This window comes from Malaya genurostris, chromosome 2 (assembly GCF_030247185.1).
Source record: "Malaya genurostris strain Urasoe2022 chromosome 2, Malgen_1.1, whole genome shotgun sequence".
Taxonomy (NCBI): Eukaryota; Metazoa; Arthropoda; class Insecta; order Diptera; family Culicidae; genus Malaya; species Malaya genurostris.
In genome coordinates this window covers 98,705,773-98,722,692 of record NC_080571.1, presented here as the reverse complement: position 1 = coordinate 98,722,692, position 16,920 = coordinate 98,705,773, and the positions used below count along the sequence as shown (strand labels likewise).

Genomic DNA, 16,920 nt, shown 5'->3' with positions numbered 1-16,920 from the left:
GAATGAGCCCAAATTAATGTCTGAAATTATTTTAAAAAAAGATATAAAATTGATGAGACAGTTTTGATGAAAGAGAAAGGCATTATCACACCACTAGGTGGATTAAGAAGATTTTTTTTTATATTTAACCCGATAACTCCGGCACCGGATGAATTTCGATAGCAGGCTATAAGACCATTAGATCGTTCATTCGAGTTTGAAGTTTGTGAAAGTCGGTTTTGACATTTTCGAGAAAATCAAGCATGGCACTGATCTTTTGCGATCTCGACTAATTGAGTCCAATGGTAAATGACATTGGGTTCTCTGGATATCGTGTTCGGTATTTCGGATTGCGAGAGAAAAGGTATATCGGATTGCGAGTATGAGAATGACAAAACATTGTGACAGATAGAAGTCACAGTAAAAGGAATTGAAATGGAAAATCCTCGACGATCGGATATAAAAGTTTCACAATTATTGAACGTACTGTGTGATCTTAAATTGACTTCCTAAACTATTGTTGAGATGGTGTTCGTGGAAATGTCATGCCTTACTGATAAGTTCAGCAAAGAACACATTATTTGGAAAATCCTTTGCAGTAGGGCACTAAATTTAGGTTTTTGTTAACAATCGGCCTATGAGCTCATGAAAAAACACTCATTCCACCCTTTATGGTATAAAATGGCCGTTGAAGTTTACGAACAGATTACCCGGAAGATGATGGGAAGTAATGCGAGAAAAATTTGTCATTTCCTCAAAATCAAAACGGTACAAGACTGCTGTCATTTTTTAGCGGAAGTCTTATATATTGCTGTACTAATTCATTTAATGGAAGTAATTCTGAGATATGGAATTAGGAGAATCGAATAAAAATATGTTTTTGATCGTGCAAGTAAACCGTAATATTAAAGCCTCCTGTTATTTGTTTTACAATAATTCCTTTAAACCCCTATCGAAAAAAAAACTTATGCTGTGCTATCAACGTGCATCAACTATTCTTTTCCTTCATTAATTCGACATTGATGACCACCCGCATTCCCCATAAACACTTTGACAAGAAAATAATCATTCGTCTATTATTCAAATCAATCAAAATGATACAGCATAATCAAACATACTAAACATCCTTCTACTATCAACTCCCTCCTCATCCGAACCGCCTGATTCGTTCAATCACCAACACTCAGACAAACAAACAACTGGGTGAACCTTATCAATGGACTAGTGTTAGTGTGGTGACACAGTCGCATCGAGTAACCAAAATGTATTTTATCTCATTCTTTGTTAGTTTGTCCAAAGTGAAAAATAGCTTTTTTTGTGTGTTTATGCTTCCTACGGCACCAGCAGACATCGACACATCGGAAGGATACGTTCTGACCAGAACTAGGTTTCCTGTTGACATATGAAGACAGCTCGGCCGAACAACGTGGCGCGCTGGTTCTGTGGGCAGCACGGCCTGAATCAGTGAAATGGGACCAATAAATGTAATACCTACACATTGAATATTTTCCTCGTTGTTTTTTTCTGCATTCCTATGTTGAAAAATCTGACTATGGAACATGCTTTTAGGTTATGGTTAACAATAATTTTATGTAATCAGGTGAGTTTATGTTCGCCTATCGATGCGATGTTCGATCGGATATTTGAGATTCATAAACATATTTACGATACTCGGCCAAGATAATCATTCTCAGTGGAAATTTACGGGATTAATAAAACTGGAATCACCTACCGTCAGTTTATCCGATTGTGTACTATTGTATGACGACCACTCGGCCATATTGGTTACCCCGAGCCGATAGCACTCATCTGTGCGGCACCGTTTTCATGCGTTGTCTCAAATTACAATTCCACGGTTTTCACGTCAACGATAGCAAACGTGAATCAATTAAACTCAGCTCGAAGCTGCCTGCCACGGTCTACTATTCTGCGACGCGAAACAGGATATGCACCACTTTTGACACCACGAGCAAATCACACTTGGTACCTGGAAAGATTGCTACTAGAGGCGCTTCGATCGTTTTCCTTTGTCACGAACACACTCACAAAACGTGCTTCTGCAGGGAATCACTGACAGCTTTCCACCCCCACGAAGCAGCACGGCTTATTTCTTTAGGCTTCCTTTGATTGCTTTGTACACTCGCAGAGCCTGCTACTGCTTTCACACGACACCCACTAACACAACGGTATTTTTCCCTTATTTTCTCATTGATCTTGAAGATTTTTCATCCTTGCATAAAACCTAATTTTCCGAACACGGTTTTCCAGATTTTTTTTTCACTCTAAAACTCACCAATCCAATGCCTTGCGGTCGGAACTCGATAACTGGAAACTTCTAGACTATCAAACAACGCTATCCTACTGTAGACACTTTTCACTCACTTCGAAATATGCTAATCAGGGCACAATAAAATTAATTTAATTAATTCCACTATGCGTCGATTTTCAGCCAATTCCTGACTGTTTTCTATCTGCAAACACAACACAACATACAGTTGCACAGGAAAATACTGTTTTCCAACCACCGAAGTTGATATTTTCGGTGAAAATCAGCAGCTGAAAAATTGGCCTCCTGCTGACACAGTTTTTCCTTCACACACCCCGAAAATGGGCACGACCTGAGCAGCTCTCCTAATGCGAGTATGAACCAGAGCAAAGTTCGACAGCGAATGCGAACTGAATGGAAATTTTCATTCGACGCGGCCCTCGTTGGGATCCTATTCGAATCAGGGGGGTGGTCATTCTGGTTCGTGTACGGATAGGAAAAGCCTATTCGTACACGCTACCACTGGTGCACTGAGGGGAAAATGAACCATCAATCGAAAACTTCCCGTTTTTGTGGGTATGAGTGTTCGCGGTTGTGTGGGTGGTAGCTTGCACGTGGTTCTCTAGCGGTGCCCCATGTGGAGCGATTGTAAACATTCAGGCTTTCACATTTTCGTTGTTTCAGGTAGATGTTCAGGAATGGGGGAAGGAACAGCTTTCGTTAGGAATGCGTGTTTGTGTGTGTGTGTTGGTGAGTTTGGTCAACAATCGGTAGCGTGGAGTTCTCGTGAAACCGCGAAGATAAACTGTGTCAATAGAGTAGCTTTGCGTATTTGCCGAATAACAGGTGTCAATTGTGTAAACTACTACAGGTTCGATGCCATGCTTCCTGGTGATTACAGATGAGGAAAAGGAATGAGTGACAAAGACAATCATCCGAAGCAAATTGGTAGCATTGCCATCGAATAGTGACAGCTTTGGTTGAAGTCCTGCAATATTTTTAAACCGTTTTTCAATTTCATCTGCGAACAATATTATTCATGTTCGCAGATGAAATTAAAAAACGGTTGAAATATTGATTTCAGCTCCACCAAACTTTTGGTGTTCCCTTTCCCTTTGGGTTCCATAAGCACCATGCACCGATCGGAAAAACTATATTTTTGCGCCCGGGGTTTAAAGTTTTTATGGGATTTGGTATGAAGAAGTTCACTTTTTACAAAAAAAATCGGTTGGAAATTTACCTATGAACTCTAAAAATCAGTGCATGTATTATTTTCGTACACGGAAAGACCGAAATTAGCATTTTTGCGAAAAAATTAGTTGATTTTCTGATTTTAGTTAGTTATTTTTTGAGACAACTAAAAAAATCTTACTTTTGCTAATTTAGATTTTTTAATTCTGATTCTCTTAATAATAATAAAATATTTGTTGAAATGGCTATTTTTTTTAGTTGAATTCACCAATTAAACGTGCTGTCATTTCTTAGCTAAGGCACGCTTCATATCCATTCAACTAATTTTTTAGTTGAATTAGAGAAATAAAACGTTGTTTTCAACCAACATAAATGGTTGAATTGGTTTTTGCAATTAGCAGCTATATGGCGCTCGTTGACACCGTAATGACTACTAGCCACTAGATGGCACACTACTACCGAAAAAAATTTCAGTCGCGGTTATCTTTTCTATATTTGCAGGTATAAATACGATGTTGTATTGGAGAAAAAGACATAAGCGAAACATAAACTTCTTTTTGAAAAATTTTACTTCTAAATCGCTGTTTTCTTCATTCGACTTCGCGAAATCGACTCTCTCACTGACAACTTTGAGCACTCGGAAAACAAAAACCGAATACAAGTAGTACACCGGACGGCGTAGCCCGGAATGAGAAGATACAAAAAAACATCATTTGACGTATACAATTAGAGTGCAACATTCGAAACTCACTTCACTGTTTCCCGTAAAAACATTATTACCCACAATCGCTTCAAATGCGCACAAATTCTGAATAAATACACTTTCCATTAACAGTTTACGTCATTTTTACATATCGGTTTAGAAATTTATATAGGGATATATCGTAACACATGCGAAAAACATCTAAACAATTTGCGAGCAGTTTCAACAAGACTGTCCCTTTTAGCTTTTTAATGGATTGTTTTGCTTTGACACTACTGTCCTTCAGTAATGACGGTGATAGATAGATAGAATCAAAGTTTCTGATTTTAATAACGAAATTAGTTGTCAATGAGAATTCCGTGTTGGATCGAAATATTGCTGGTTTGTGTCCAGAATATTCGCCAACTAAACACATTCTCTAAAAATAAGAGTTTTTTTCAGCACAGTAAATTCTAAATTTTAACTAATTTTATAGTTATTTTGGAAATTTTGTTGTTAAAATCAACTAATTCAAAAACAGTAATACGAATTAGGCGCAGAGCTAATTTCGGTCGTTCCGTGTAGGAAATTTATCGAGGAGGAAAAACTTCGAAGAAGGCAAAACAATCCGACATTTGTATAAATAGTTATTAAAGAAAAACCAACACATATCTAGCACCACTGCTGATAGTGGTGGTAATACGCTTTTGCTTTCTTTTATTATGCTATAACGCTTGATTTAAGTTGTTTGAAGTCTTCACAAAAGTTTCTCAGTTTATTATTAAAAAAATTTTTAAATGCCATGTTCCAAAACTCTCTATAAAGACACAAAAATGTCTAACTTTTTATTTTGAAGAAATACGTTTTGGAATCTTCTACAATATTTTAAATAAACTCATATTTAAAAACTTTGCCATTTTTCAACTCTTCGTAGGATTGAAAATGTTGATCTGCCAGGCCATGTGCCATCGAACGGAATAGGTGGAAGTCAGAAGGGGCGACATCTGGGGAATATGGCGGGTGGGGCAAGACTTCCCATTTCAGCGTTTCCAGGTACTTTTTGACCACTTTTGCGACGTGAGGCCGAGCATTGTCGTGTTGGAGGATTACTTTGTCGTATCGCTCTTGATATTGTGACCGCTTTTCTTTTAGCGCGCGACTAAGGCGCATCAGTTTCGTTCGGTAGCGATCTCCTGTGATGGTTTTACCCGGTTTTAAGAGCTCGTAGTAAATTGTTATTCATCTTTGAAGGTTTTTTCTCTTCCACCATCATGTTCGTCTTCGACATCGAAATCACCATTTTTAAAACGTTGAATCCACTCCCGACAGGTTCTTTTACTCAGAGCAGCATCACCGTAAGTTTCTGAAAGCATTCGATGCGCTTCAGTTGCATTTTTTTTTTCGAATTTTAACAGAAAAGTATAACTTCCCGCAAATGGCGAGAATTGGGCTCATAAACAGACATTTTCGAGCGTGAATAATACGAAAACAAGAACAACTGTCACTGAAACGGCGATGACAATTCGTTAAAAACTGTACACACTCACTTTAAAGGCATTATCATCTATATATTTTGATCAGCCTCAGCCGGTACAGCCACCTATCGGAAAACGGCGGAAGCAAACTTGTACACCTGATATAAACTCTCTGTCTCTTATAGTTTAGAAGATATAGACGGTACTATTTTATGCAAACAGAAGCATAATTTACATAACTTTTCTATGTTTTTACAGTAAGGTTGGGATTATGGTTTATCACTTTAAAAGAATCTTCATACTCAGCACTAACAGCAGTGGTGCTAACTAGATATATTTTGGAATAAACCATTGGTCGGACTTTGCCCGATCACAAGAGAAGAGTTAATGAATACCAATTTCGGCTATTCTTTTTTGGAATACCAGAATAGCTGTATTTGATATTCGTTAGGTTGAATTAGGAGCTAAAATAGCAAAACAAAATACCAAAAATAAAGCCGCCCAAGAGTAAAACAATATCTAATTCAGTTATTTAAAATAGCAAAGTAACACCAAATGAAATTTTGCGGTGGAATAGCAAAATAAGCATTTAATTTGCTTTTGGATTAAATAGCCGAATTAGGTATTCTATAGCTGAATAGCAAATTTGGATATTCTCTTTCATTTCTTCCAAATTTATAGTCAAATTGCATGGTTTTTAAAAAAGCTTTAAATTTATTTATCTTTGTTTAACTTTTAACAAGAATGCAGTCATTATTCTTCAAAATTTCTTTACACTCGAAACAACCATTAGGACATACTGAGTCTGTTGATTTTTAATAATAAATGATCAAATAAATAAATCCAGAAACCCAATTGAAAGAGCATACCTGAAAAAACAAACATGAAATTTTATACAAAGAGAAAAGGATTATTAAAAAATATATACCCACCATTTTAATTTTCACCATCTAGGCGAAATACCTCAAGGTTAAGAAAACAACAGATCAATAATCAAGTAGCCCGCCGAAGATTTGGATTGTTGGCCACCACAATCGCTATGAACTTTGCCACTTTTCTTGCAACTTTGATAGCTGTTCCTGGAGAATCTTTTAAAAAAGTTCTGCGTTCGAAAAGTCGATCTGCAAATACAATTTATATGAAAAAAAAAATCAAAATATAAATAATTATTTACCTTTTATGTACTCAACCTTTTCTGGATCCAGTTTCTCCGGATTACACGCTTCATTGACTTGAGAAGCTTCATTCAAACTCGGTTTACGCTTTCCGCTTGGATTATTCGATTTCTTTCCGGAAACGGTGGCATTGCCTATACCATTCGGCCACAAATAGAACACCAGCTCTTTTACGAATAAATAATCAGAATCCTCCGCAGCTTGCGACACTTTTAGAAGCCACGTTCTATCGGGGTACCCAGGAATCTCTTTAAAAGAAACTTCTCCGGGTTTGTCAATTAATGCTGTTTGCAGCTTCATGTTTAGATTCCGCAACTTCAGGTTATCGTCCTCAAGGTTCGTGATTTTGTCCAATAATTTTGCGATGATTGCTGCGGTAGGATTTACATCGGACACTGCACTCGATTGACCTTTTTCAGCTTCACTGGAGTCCGCTAATTGAATTAGCTCATCTTGTTTCTCCAAATCCTGTCTAGTGTTGTCCACAGCGATCTCCTGGACGCATTCTTCTTCCGAATCAGAACCAATGTTTTTAATTTCTTCATGCATGGTCGTCTTTAATATTTTTGTATTTCGTGTTACCTTTCGCAGTGGATGTCTCGTACGCTTCATACCCAATGTTTTATTTTCTTCTGGCTTGTTCACCGTAACCTAGAAGAAAACTTTTGTTAGGTTATGTTGCATGATATGTGAATATAATCCATCAAATTTCATTAAATACTTACATTTTCTTTCACAAATCCCATATTCACAGTGTTGGCCATTCTCAACATCAACTTTTGGGAATTGGTTTTCCGTGTTTTCCCCATTTTCACCACAAATTGAGTCACAAAAGAAAAACGCGCACGCCATAAGGCTGGAACAACAGTTTTTATGAAATCAGGAATGCCAGTTCTTTTTTTACATCTGAGTGATACTGATTTGGACTTGCTAGCTCAAGATATTTAGTAGAGGTGGACACATTTGTCATTTGTAAAGCTATAAACAATCTCGCGAATTATTTAAATATCTGTATAAAATGTTCAAAACGACGTATGTAACAATGAGAGATTCTCTTTGTTTACTTTCTCTTTTGATTATCACGGCACTCTTAGCAATCCTTCTCTCCAATTATTTACCGATAATATTTACTAAAGCTATCATCTTTTAATCTGCTCTGGAGAAATTACCGAAAAAAGCAGGAATCATTTGCAATAATCGAAAGAGAAAGTGAACAAAGAGAATCTCTCAATGTTACATACGTCGTTTCGAACATTTTATACAGATATGTGTACAGTTACAATTTCTATTACGTTTGACAGTATACTCTTTTTCTCTTTTCGTGGTATTTTTAAGACAAGGGAATTCAAAAAATAATAACAATGGAAATAGTAATAATACTGATAATGATAATGACAATGATAGTAATAGCAATAATGATAATATTGATTATAGAAAAGAATACGAAATAAACAAACAAATATTTTTTTATACTTTTCACCTATGTACACCTCTACATTTGTTGTCTTGATTATTTAGAAAAAGGGTTTCCACCCGCAAGCAGAGATGCCATTTATACAGATTTATCTGTATTATACAAATTTTTACATGCACATACAGATTTCATACAGAATACAGATTTTGTACAGGTTTTTTAAACTTAATACAGATTCATAAAGATTTTTCAACAAAAAAAAGGAAAGAATAAAATAATTTCGTTCGTCTGACCTCTCTTTGGTAGTAGTGACGAGATGAGAGTTTTGTAATCAATCGACGAATCACAAATTGATCTAAAAATCTTTAAATGGTGTTGATAGTTTAAGTTGAGCGCTGAGATCCTACATCAACTCATCAAGCCAATATTTTGAAAGTATACGAAATTGAAATTATGTTTTGTTGATTCCGATTGGTGATGAAAATTTGAAAGCATTTAATGTCGTCGTTGTAGAATGATATGAATATTGAGCACTCATTCATTTTCTCATTATAAAACCATAAATTTTAGGAATAACATTACCTCAACAAATTTTTATTAAAAATATTTCGATTCTATAGTGGATACAGATAAATACATATTTTTCATTTTGGGTAATACAGATTTTCTATGAAAATATCTGGCATCTCTGGTGTAATTGAAAAAGGGTTGCTATAAGAACTTGAAGACCGCTTTTGGCTCCAGGAAATTCGAAAAATTTTCAAAATTTAATTATAAATTTTGCGAGGCATACATTGAGTATTACTCATTTGTTGACAACATTCTAAAGATAGAGCATTTGTGATTTTTTAAATATTGTAGTACGTTCTTACAAATAATACATATGAAAATCTCTAATAAATGTGAATTTTGACAACCAGCTCATTATGTCATCTGCCATGTCACAGTAAAGGACCTAGAAAACTTTTCCCTACAGTGAACGACTGTAATAGTTAAAACTGGGCTTAAAGACAGGAAATATTCAATCCATCATCAACCTAGTTAGGTTCTATAGGTTGATATCGCTATTAAAAATTTTCAAAACTTGGTAGTTTTTCACATTAATGTTTTCAAATAAGAATGAGCATGCCAGTAAATTAGTGATGGCTGTCAAAGGATGACTATCCAACTCATTTTATGAGATTATTCCAAGCTGATATGAAATAAAATTAAATATATTGGTACTACCCCTTCATGGTATACATAGCTTAAAATAACTTGTTTCATAGCTAGAATGAAAAATTGAAAAATTTGCAGAAGCATTTTTTCCAAACTCATCTTTTTCCAAAATTTTTTCCAGCGTTTAATTATAAACTATATTCCAAAGTCAATTCATGATTTCCAATTTTTTTTATTATCATGACTGGCAACCCTTACTGTATGGGGATACACTGAGCTAAATTCTCATTTTCACATTATATTATATTCTAATGATTTTTTACTATTAGCATTTCAATTGATAGCTACAAAGTGTATTCAACATCATGTTAAATATACAAGATAATCTTATGAAACATGAAACTCTTCGTAATGTTATTTTTACAAGATTTTCATATAACGAATGAAGTTTCCAGTCTGAGTCAAATTTATTGGCGCGCCCTATAACCATTACTAGATATCCACACAACATACATTGAAACAATTCATGAAGCGCATATTATATTCACTTCGAATTAATATAGATAGGTATCTATACCATATGACTAGTTTCATAACATTTATATATAATTTTTGGTGGAGGTCATCCCAGTTCTATATATCAGTTAAATAGATCAAATGCTTGCTATTTTATTGAATAAGTTATACATATAAGATTCAAATTAATAAAAATGCTGGGAAAATGGTGCTTAAGGGAATCAAAAACAATAAAAATAATTGTCTTATCAAACTATTGTTATATTTTTCGCATGTGAAGAGTTTCATAATGAAAATTTATTGTTATATTTCAACTACACTTACTTCTTTGGAACTGGCTGATTTCATCGGATATTTACTGTTACCAGACGAATCAGATGCACAACGAATCGGAAACTACTTCTTTTATCGAGGATTTGAGCTATACTAGTCGTTAGTTTTGCGAAGGAGAATTAGGATCCCGAAACTATAATTAAATAAGTTAAATCCTCTTACTGGACAGACAGAGTGATGAGACGTACCGGGTATTTATTTCATAATCCGTTAGGGCATATCCTTGAACGAAATTGAATGAAATATTAAATATTAAATTATATTGGCTTAAGTTTTATTGACTTTTCGCATAACTTGTATATGGTATTTTTATCAATATCATAAAGATTATGAAGATACAAAATTTATTGAACATCATTTAGATTCATAAGTGATAAGTTGTCATATGTCTTTTGTGAAATACCATCTGCGTACGATTCATAAGACATATCCAATGAATATAAATTATGTAACGAGTTAAGTTTCATCGTATTTTTATATACATTATATGGGATATTCTTATAACTTTCATTATGGTAACGTCTATTTAGGTTTAACGTACACTTTAAATAAAGATTATAAGTTTGCATATAACTTCTATAAATTATATTCTGCATATGATTCATATGACAAATCTAATGATTATAAATAAGATTTTCATTTCAGTGTAGGTTTTGGATGCAGGTTAAATACACGGTGTAGAATGAACTGGTGATAACATTTTTGTGTTAGTGCGTAAACATCTGCCGTTGCAGGCTCATCGTCTAGATACAATAACAGTTTTTATTTCATTTCTATCATGTTGGAAATATTTGAACACATAAATGAAAACTTCATACCAGAAAACACCACTTTGTAATTCAGCAATAAAGCTCTGAGCCACATTTTATTCCGAGGCAAGCCATATAGAATTTCGTGAGAAAATTAAAAACGCATTCATAAAAGACTTATGTGATCACCAGTACATTCTACTTGGTGGGTTAAATACCATGCATAGGCACAATTCTTTTTTTTTTTTGAATAAATGAAGTATGGGATTTGAAAACAAGTTTGTGTAAAGTGAACAATTTTTTTAGCTTACATTTGATTTGCTTTTTATATGATGTCTCGAAGAAGACGTTATGATTATTTGTCGGTTTCTATGCTTGGAAAGAAGTACGAAACAAAGGTAAACAGAATACAGATTCATGTACCTGCACCATTATTTTGCATTCCGATCGAGTTCATATTATTTCGATCGAATGCGAAATTTGCATTCAGCAATTCGTTCTTCTAATGTTGTTTTTATAAGGAACTCGAGCGAAATACAGAATGGAAATTTTACATTTGATCAAAATATACAGAATCGGAATGATAAGTTTACTAAAATTTTTCAGCGTAAAAAACCGGCACGTCGGTCACAAGGCAATTTAGATAAAGAACATGTATATTTGAACGAATTTGAAGACCGAATCTCTCCAGAACTGACAGCAGTGCCAAGGAGTGTTTTTGCGTCGACAAATGAAACAGCCAACCAATCGTTGAATCCCAATATTCGGCAAGATGAAGATAATTTAAACCACGATTCATTTCAACTTTTTAATCAATTTGTGAGAATAGAGACACAAAATGCTGATGAGTTAAACAGTACAGTTGACAGTGAAATACCCAATGGAATACAAAACAATGGTGAAAATATCGATGAATCAGGCAACATTAACGATTGGAATGATTTTTTTTAATGTTTGTCAATATGGTATGCTCAAAGTACTTTCGGTAATTTGATTATTTTTTTAGGTGTTTTCGAAGAAGAATCATTCACAATTTCGAGTGAATTCGGATATAATTATAGCCGAAATTTTGTTCTTGGTTGTGAACTACTACGTTCGTCATAACTTGTCACAAGATGCACTAGAAGATTTATTGAAAATGCTAAATGTTATTAGTGGAACAAAATGCTTCCCTGAAAATTTTGAAACATTCGCGTCTCAGTTCCGTAATAACCCATATGATGCCAAACGTGTTTATTTTTGTACATTCTGTCAATATGATTTTGGAACAAACCTACCCAAGAAAGGAACATTATGCCCTATTTGTAAATCACAAGGACATGATTTTTTCGTAACTATACCTATTGAGCCACAACTTCGTGAAATGGTACTAAAATATAGCCTGGAAATTGAGCAGCATTCCATGGAAATCGAAAATAAGAATATTTGTGATATTAATCGAGGACGCGTAGCAAGGCGTTTAATGAAAGAGCATCCGGAGAAACATCTCACGTTAAGTTCTAATACTGATGGTGCAGCGTCTCGAAAGAGTACGACAAAAAAAACACTTTATCCGGTTTTCGTTACACTTAACAATCTCCCGCCAGTACTTAGATTCAACAAACACAACCTTTTAATTGCTGCACTTTGGTTATCAAAGGAAGAACCCAACCTTAATTTACTCTACAAATATTTTTGCATAGAATTAAGAATACTAAAGAAAGGTATCTCGATCGGTAATCAAAACTATACAGTCAGTCTTCTACAAAATTGCGTGGATTCTGTGGCAAGATGTAAAGTTTTGTGTATGAAGCAATATAATGGAGATTACGGATGCACAATGTGTCTGCATCCCGGAAAAGCTACTGATGCAAGCCCAATAAGATATTATCCAAGTCAACGGTATCCCAAACGTGACGATGCGACCACTAGAAAAATGATGGATGAAGTTCAATTTACAGGTCAAGAAGTGCATGGAATATTAAATAAATCAGTTTTCGTGGCTCTGCCTGAATTCGATATCATAATAAGTCACCCTCCAGATTATATGCACGCAGTTCTTCTGGGGGTTATGAAACAGTTATGGGCAAGTCTAACTGAAAGTGAAAATCATAAAGCTCCATTTTACGTAGGACTTCGTATGAAAGATATTGAGAAACGTTTTCTCTCCTTCCGACCTCCAAGCTCATTCCCGAGGTATCCACGTTCATTGAATCAAGTAAAAAAATTCAAAGCAAACGAATGGGAAGCCATGTTATTACATTATATATATCCTAGTTTATATAAAATTCTTCCTGACCATTTATTGAACCATATTATGCTTTTATCATCTACAATATTTTTATTATTGGATCCAAATTTGTCTGAGGAAATGATTAATTGGTGCGATAAAAAGCTTAAACTTTTTGGTTGCCAATTTGAGGCTATTTATGGAATAGGACGAATGACTTACAACGTTCATTTGATGTCTCATTTAGCAGAAACTGTTCGAAATCTTGGAGCATTGTATAACTCATCATTGTTTCCTTATGAATCAGGTAACACAGACATGTAACATCAGTAACTAAATATTAACCATCTTTGTTTAACATTTTCAGGAAACGGAATGCTATTAAAATTTTGCAGTGGCAACAACAAACCTGTTCTTCAAATCGAAAAAAAATATTACTTGAATAAACTTTGTCAAAACAGCAGGGTGCCTCAAGATTCGGTCATTAAGCAGTGGGTTCAGTCTATATGGTTCAAGAAACATTCTATAGTTCAGTATAATCCTCAAAAAATATTTACTGTGAATAATTCTACCCTCTTCGATAATGATGTAACACAACGTCATTTCAGCTATCATTCTAGACTGTACTACAATCGCTTAAATTTGTGCACAAAAGCTGCTTGCTCAGATCTCAAATATGATGATTCATGGATTTGGATCAACAGTAATTTTTTTCGTATTCATGCTATTCTATGCGATCAAGCAAATATAATTTATATACTTGGCCAAAAGTTGGATACTATTAGTTTGTTTCCTAATATGTATTCCTATACTTTCACGGATGAAGTTAGAATTATGAAAGTTACGGATTCTTTAAAGCAATGTATTAGTATGAAAGTTGAAACTAACGGTGAATACATGAGATTCATTTCGATATGCAAAAAGCAAACACAAGTTGATTAAAAAGAACTTTTAATAAATAATGTATCATTCTTCAGATGCTATTCTTGTTAAAAAGTTAGATTGAAATGAAATGCCTTGTGTTCCTGCAGGTTACATCAAATGAAAATAACAATACAAAATAATTGGAAACCCAAATATGTTTACATGTATTACTAGCCAATTAAATGCCGTTATTATATGCCCTAAACCGAAACCTATGCTGTGAACCTTTTATTTCATCTAATCTTTATCCGATTAATAATCCCGCGTTAAAACGCATTAAATCGAATGGAATCTCATACTTTTTGATTAGATAATACTTTTTGATTAGATAATAACAAAAGAAGAACTAAACGAGCTCTTATACCAGATCGAGCAATTGGTTTACTATTAATAGCAATTCAATCAAAATATATGAATACCAATATAATAGTTCGTTATGCTATGATAACAAATTATGCTGTTCTTATGATACTGGGTTGCTATTCCCTTCTGATCGGGTGTGCCGGTTGTCGTTTACTAACTTTTTCTACCAACGTCGGATTGTTTTGTGGTCTTCTAAATTATTCTTTCTCGTTAAATTTTCTACGAAAATAACACATGCACTGATTTTTAGAGTTCATAGGTTGATCTACAGTCGATTTTTTTGTAAAAGTGAATTTCTCCATACTAAATTCAATGCAAACTTTTAACCTCTTTCGCAAAAATACAGTTTTTCCGATCGAGTTAAAGTTTTGCATGGTGCTTATGGGACCTAAAAGGAGCACCAATTTTAAAAATGGACGAATGCATTTTTTGCATGATACTAATCGTTGTAACTCAGAAACTGTGAATCGTACAAAAATGGCTCCTGTGGTTGTGATAGTGGAAGTGGTAGAAAATGTTTTTAGCACTCTAAAAAAACCTTGATTAAAAGTTGAGAGTTTGCTCAAGAATTCTGAAACTAACCTAATAAATCGAAATTTTGGAAAATGATTCATATGGTATATGACACAGTTGAACTCAAAATTTGTTTTTACAATGATTTTATAGTCTTTCTTAATTAAAAAAGCAAAAAACTATGCACATAGCTACCCATTTCTGGAGTTACTCTCCTCAGAAAAAAAGCTCAAATTAAGGGATTTATTGTGTGCACCGTTCGCAGTGCCAGTTTAGCTTCAAACAAGAGTAATTACATCAGCTACTAGTCGTTTGCATTGGAACAAAACACGCCGAATAGTGAACAAAGATGGAGAAAATTCTACAAATCAGCTCTTTTAAGGGCTATAAATGTAAGAGCTATAAGAATTAATATCTATAACTGTTAAAATATGCAAATCGAAGGTGAAAAAATCAGTTTGTGTTTGCAGTGCGAGCTGCGCACCGAAAGAGAGCAAAAAAAACTCACATTCAGCTGCTTGCGTTCAAGAACAACGCATCGACCAGTGTTCAATATCGGAATGAAATCCTATACAGCGTTATGATAGTTTCTCTATCAACGTCAAAGCTCTATATGTTGCTAGCCGTTAGAAGTGCCATTTGCCAGAAAGCTGCAAACGAAAAGCTTGCTTCAGTATTGAATCAATCCGCACTGTAAGCAGTTCGGCTGCGGAACATTCAACCTTCAACCAAGAGTGATTGCATCATCCAGCTTCTAGTCGTTTGCATTGAAACAAAGTACACCGGAAAGTTAAGAACGACGAAAAAAATTCTACAAATCGGCCCTTTTAAGGGTTGTAAATCTTGCAGAAGAACTATAAGAATCATTCAACAGTTGAAATATGCACATCGCAAGTATAAATAATTACAGGGTCCGCCATGTACCTTTTTTTAACATGCAATCAAACACAAACGGTTCATGCGATTTCAAAATTTATTTTTTCATATTAAAGTCCTTCCGGTTAATCGTGGAATATAATTTCATTCAAACGGCTGCCTCGGTCCAGTTTTTTAGTACATTTTCGATTGTATGCAGCTTTATTTCAGCTATGGCTGCACGATTGTTGTCCTTCAAGGCTTGAATTGTCTCTGGCTTGTCCACATGACCCAAAGATAATAGTCAAATCACAGCTCCGAGTCGGCCAAACGACATCCGAATTTCGACTGATAATTCGATCTTCGATGACTGTGCGCAGAAGATCGATCGTAGCGTTGGCTGTGTGGCACGGAGCGTCGTTTTGTTGGAACAAAATGGTGTCCAAGTTTTTCTCTTCAAGTAACGGGAAGAACTAATCGCTAATCATGGCGCGGTAGCGCTCGCCATTGACCGTGGCGGCGGCTCCTGTCTCATTTTCGAAGAGAAATTGCCCAATGATGCCGCCAGACCAAAAACCGCACCAAACCGTCACTCTCTGATGATGCATCGGCTTCTCCATGATAACGTACGGGTATTCCGTCCCCCAGATGCGACAATTTTGCTTATTAACATACCCGCCGAGATGAAAATGTGCCTCATACGAGAGGATGATTTTTTGGCAAAAATCGGCGTCTGCTTCAAGTATTTTCTACCATGATTTTCAAAGTAAAACTGCACTATTTTCACGCATTCTTCAAGCCTATACACAACCATTTTCGTTCAGCGGAAGGATAAAACTTAGTTTCTGTCAAATCAGAAGTGACATTAAGGTTATCAAAGTCGAAATAACCGCTAGTTCGAAAAAAAAAAATAAGATGGCGGACCCTGTTGTTTAGTGAACCGTTTGCAATGCGACCTTTGTACCAAACGAGGTCAAAATAAAAGTTTGCGTTCACACTAACACACTCACTGACGGGTAACGCTCATACGAAATGCAGAAATAAAAGTATTCATGTAGAACACATCCTTGTACTAACACGGTTGTTGTTTCGAAATATGCTAAACAGAAGGTCAAGTT

At 35.0% G+C, this 16,920-nt stretch overlaps 3 protein-coding genes across 24 annotated transcripts in view; 1 reads left to right on the top strand and 2 right to left on the bottom strand.

The window, feature by feature from the left end:
- LOC131427151 (voltage-dependent calcium channel type A subunit alpha-1) overlaps window positions 1–16,920 on the bottom strand; it is a 394,973-nt gene that overhangs the window by 204,299 nt on the left and 173,754 nt on the right. Inside the window, exons 1-2 of one of the 21 annotated variants that reach the window (XM_058590109.1) lie at window positions 2,026–2,661; window positions 1,712–1,966 (exon numbers count right to left, since the gene is read on the bottom strand). The exons of the other annotated variants lie outside the window; for them this stretch is intronic. The gene's annotated coding sequence lies outside the window, so the exon portion shown is untranslated. Of the gene's footprint in view, window positions 1–1,711; window positions 1,967–2,025; window positions 2,662–16,920 lie in introns of those variants that run through there. 21 annotated transcript variants of the gene reach the window in all.
- On the bottom strand, window positions 6,212–8,084 carry LOC131427153 (uncharacterized). Of its 2 annotated transcripts, XR_009229243.1 has the most exons (4): window positions 7,494–8,084; window positions 6,768–7,419; window positions 6,526–6,714; window positions 6,212–6,462 (listed from the first exon to the last, which is right to left on the bottom strand). XR_009229243.1 is itself a non-coding variant. In XM_058590112.1 (3 exons), the coding sequence occupies exons 1-3, from the start codon at window positions 7,575–7,577 to the stop codon at window positions 6,587–6,589; spliced, it is 864 nt and encodes a 287-aa protein (XP_058446095.1). In that variant the 5' UTR covers window positions 7,578–8,084; the 3' UTR covers window positions 6,488–6,586. The 2 variants fall into 2 exon arrangements, 1 of the variants encoding a protein (XP_058446095.1); XM_058590112.1 differs by lacking the exon at window positions 6,212–6,462 and having other exon boundaries at window positions 6,488–6,714.
- On the top strand, window positions 11,157–14,282 carry LOC131427152 (uncharacterized). The gene is made up of 4 exons (XM_058590111.1): window positions 11,157–11,336; window positions 11,545–11,890; window positions 11,945–13,454; window positions 13,515–14,282. Exons 2-4 carry the CDS (start codon window positions 11,819–11,821, stop codon window positions 14,087–14,089), a joined length of 2,157 nt encoding a protein of 718 aa, XP_058446094.1. The 5' UTR covers window positions 11,157–11,336; window positions 11,545–11,818; the 3' UTR covers window positions 14,090–14,282.